Source organism: Metopolophium dirhodum, chromosome 1, assembly GCF_019925205.1.
Source record: "Metopolophium dirhodum isolate CAU chromosome 1, ASM1992520v1, whole genome shotgun sequence".
Taxonomy (NCBI): Eukaryota; Metazoa; Arthropoda; class Insecta; order Hemiptera; family Aphididae; genus Metopolophium; species Metopolophium dirhodum.
Window position 1 is genome coordinate 87,562,150 of NC_083560.1, and position 2,346 is coordinate 87,564,495.

Here is a 2,346-nt window from a genome sequence, read left to right on the forward strand (position 1 = left end):
ACCAAACATTTAAAGAAATATTTGAAAAGGCAACAAATATGTTAAAGTTGATAGACGGAGAGGATCAGATAAAAATGCCAAGACTAGTTGGACGTCAAAAAAATAGAAATAACGTTAATGTTAACTCTACAGAAGAATATTTCCGTATAGCTATTGCTATTCCTTTTTATGACGATTTTATTCAACAACTAAAAGATAGATTTTCAAAACACAAAACAGTTTTGTCTTCTTTATATTTATTAATACCAAAAATGTGTTATAAAGCTGCAATATCAGCCTCAGATTTTAATTTATATTCTGACTATATAGATATGGATTTATTACAAACAGAAATTAAACTATGGAATAGGAAATTGATCTCACATTCTCAGGACGATCGTCCTAGTACAGCCGTTGAAGCATTAAACAATTGTAATTCTGATTTGTTTCCGTGTATATACTTTTTATTAAAAGTTTTAGCTGCATTACCAGTTTCAACTGCAACACCCGAGAGAACGTTCTCAACGCTGAAACGGACGAAAACATTTTTGCGAAACGCTATTGGACAAAACCGTTTAAATGGCCTAGCATTATTAAGTGTTCATAGAAATATTAAAGTAGATCCCGAAGACGTCCTGAATAAATTTGCACTTCAAAAAGATAGAGCTATTTTACTAATATAAAAATTTTATATTAGTAAAATAGTTTATTTTATAATAAAATAGTCGACATATTGCATACTTATAGACTATAAATTAATAATTTAATAATTATTTTGTAAATTTAATATTGAAAAAATTGTACCTATTTTATATTTTATCTTTTTTTTGATTTGTGCTTTTGTAATGTGAATAATAGTTAAATAGTCTATATATGTATATAAACAATCAACTATTATGTTTATGTAAATTGAATATTATAATAATGACCTAATATGTTTTTAATAATGATAATAATACAGTTTTATATTTTTAACGTAAAAATGAAGTGTTTAGTATCTATATTTAAAAAAAATGTTGGACCCCCCCCGAAATTTTTTGCCAGTTACGGCCTTGTAGGTAAGTGTAATTCAAAAAGTCGTTATTGCGGGCACATATCATAATAATTTATGAGCTGAAATTATTTTATCTAGTTATTTATATAAGTTAAACTCAGCATGAGGGAAATTAGCCACATTGACGAGCAATACGACGAAATCAATCCACAACGTTTGTCTGCACTGAAAATGAAACATCGCGATTAGACTTTAGTTGATTTTTATACATTTCTACCAGATACACAATATTTAAATTTAAAAAAAAATTGCTATTTATTATATATCTGTATTTGCTACAGCTTATTTGTAGACTTTTTCCAAAATGAAATACATCAAATCAAAATATAGATCGGACATAACGGATTAACATTTCAACATTTGGAGGTGATTTTGAAAATTGGAACTAAAGACATACAGCGTCTATTCGATAAAATGTTGGCAAAAAAACATCAATTTCATAATTCTCAATAAGGGCCTCGGTGCTAATTTTTCAAATTTTCCACAATTCTATAAAATTTGAAAATTAAATTTTATATTTTAGCTTCCACCTCAATTATCCTCAATAATTTTCCACTAATCTACTACCCGATAACTATTTAGGGGGGGTTTATAGGGTGTATTATATCGAAAAAAATGACTTTACGGGAATAATTTTCAAGCTTTGTAGAATTGTCGGATTTTGATGACGATTTTTTTATCTGAAAGAAGAAAACTTCCTACAGACCGCATCGATCTCTGATTTTATATTTTATTTCAAAAAATTGTAAAAAAAATGCTTTTATCTTGTATTTTTTTAGACATATTTAAAAGTTTGAGAATAAAATATTGAAAAACAGAGATCGTTGCGAGCTGCAGAATATTTCCCTCTAGCAATTAAAAAAAATTATGAAATTTGGTTGATTCTACAAGGTGGTATCGTTATTCCCGCAGAGTGTATTTTTGAGGACAAAATGCCATCGGCACCGGGCGCCTTAATAAAAAAAACTATTATATTATATTTATATTTATTTTTATTTAAGTATACTCGTTTTGTATAGTAAACATATTTATATACCTATATTTTCATAAAATTAAAAATTATATGTGTTAATAAACTTTCGGCCGTTAAGAGTATTTGATTTTTTTTTTGTGGCCCTTGAATAAAAAAGTTTGGAGACCCTTGGTATAGACTATAGAAAGAGAGGCCTTGACCGGGCATGGCATAAACCTATGGGTGCACAATTTGTAATTCTGCCAAAACTAAAACACACGTGTTTACCAAACCTACAGTTGAAAAACCACCGAATGGCCTAAGTTACCGCGGGTTAATCAATAAAAAAAAAAAATATATA

At 28.2% G+C, this 2,346-nt stretch overlaps 1 protein-coding gene across 1 annotated transcript; it reads left to right on the forward strand.

The window, feature by feature from the left end:
• Positions 1–662, forward strand: LOC132932483 (52 kDa repressor of the inhibitor of the protein kinase-like). The gene has a single exon (XM_061001854.1). It carries the CDS (start codon positions 39–41, stop codon positions 660–662), a length of 624 nt encoding a protein of 207 aa, XP_060857837.1. The 5' UTR covers positions 1–38.
• The last annotated feature ends 1,684 nt before the right edge of the window (positions 663–2,346 follow it).

Excerpts from the sequence above, each read along its gene's own strand:
- LOC132932483 (XM_061001854.1), top strand. The coding sequence starts at position 39 with ATGTTAAAGTTGATAGACGGAGAGGATCAGATAAAAATGCCAAGACTA.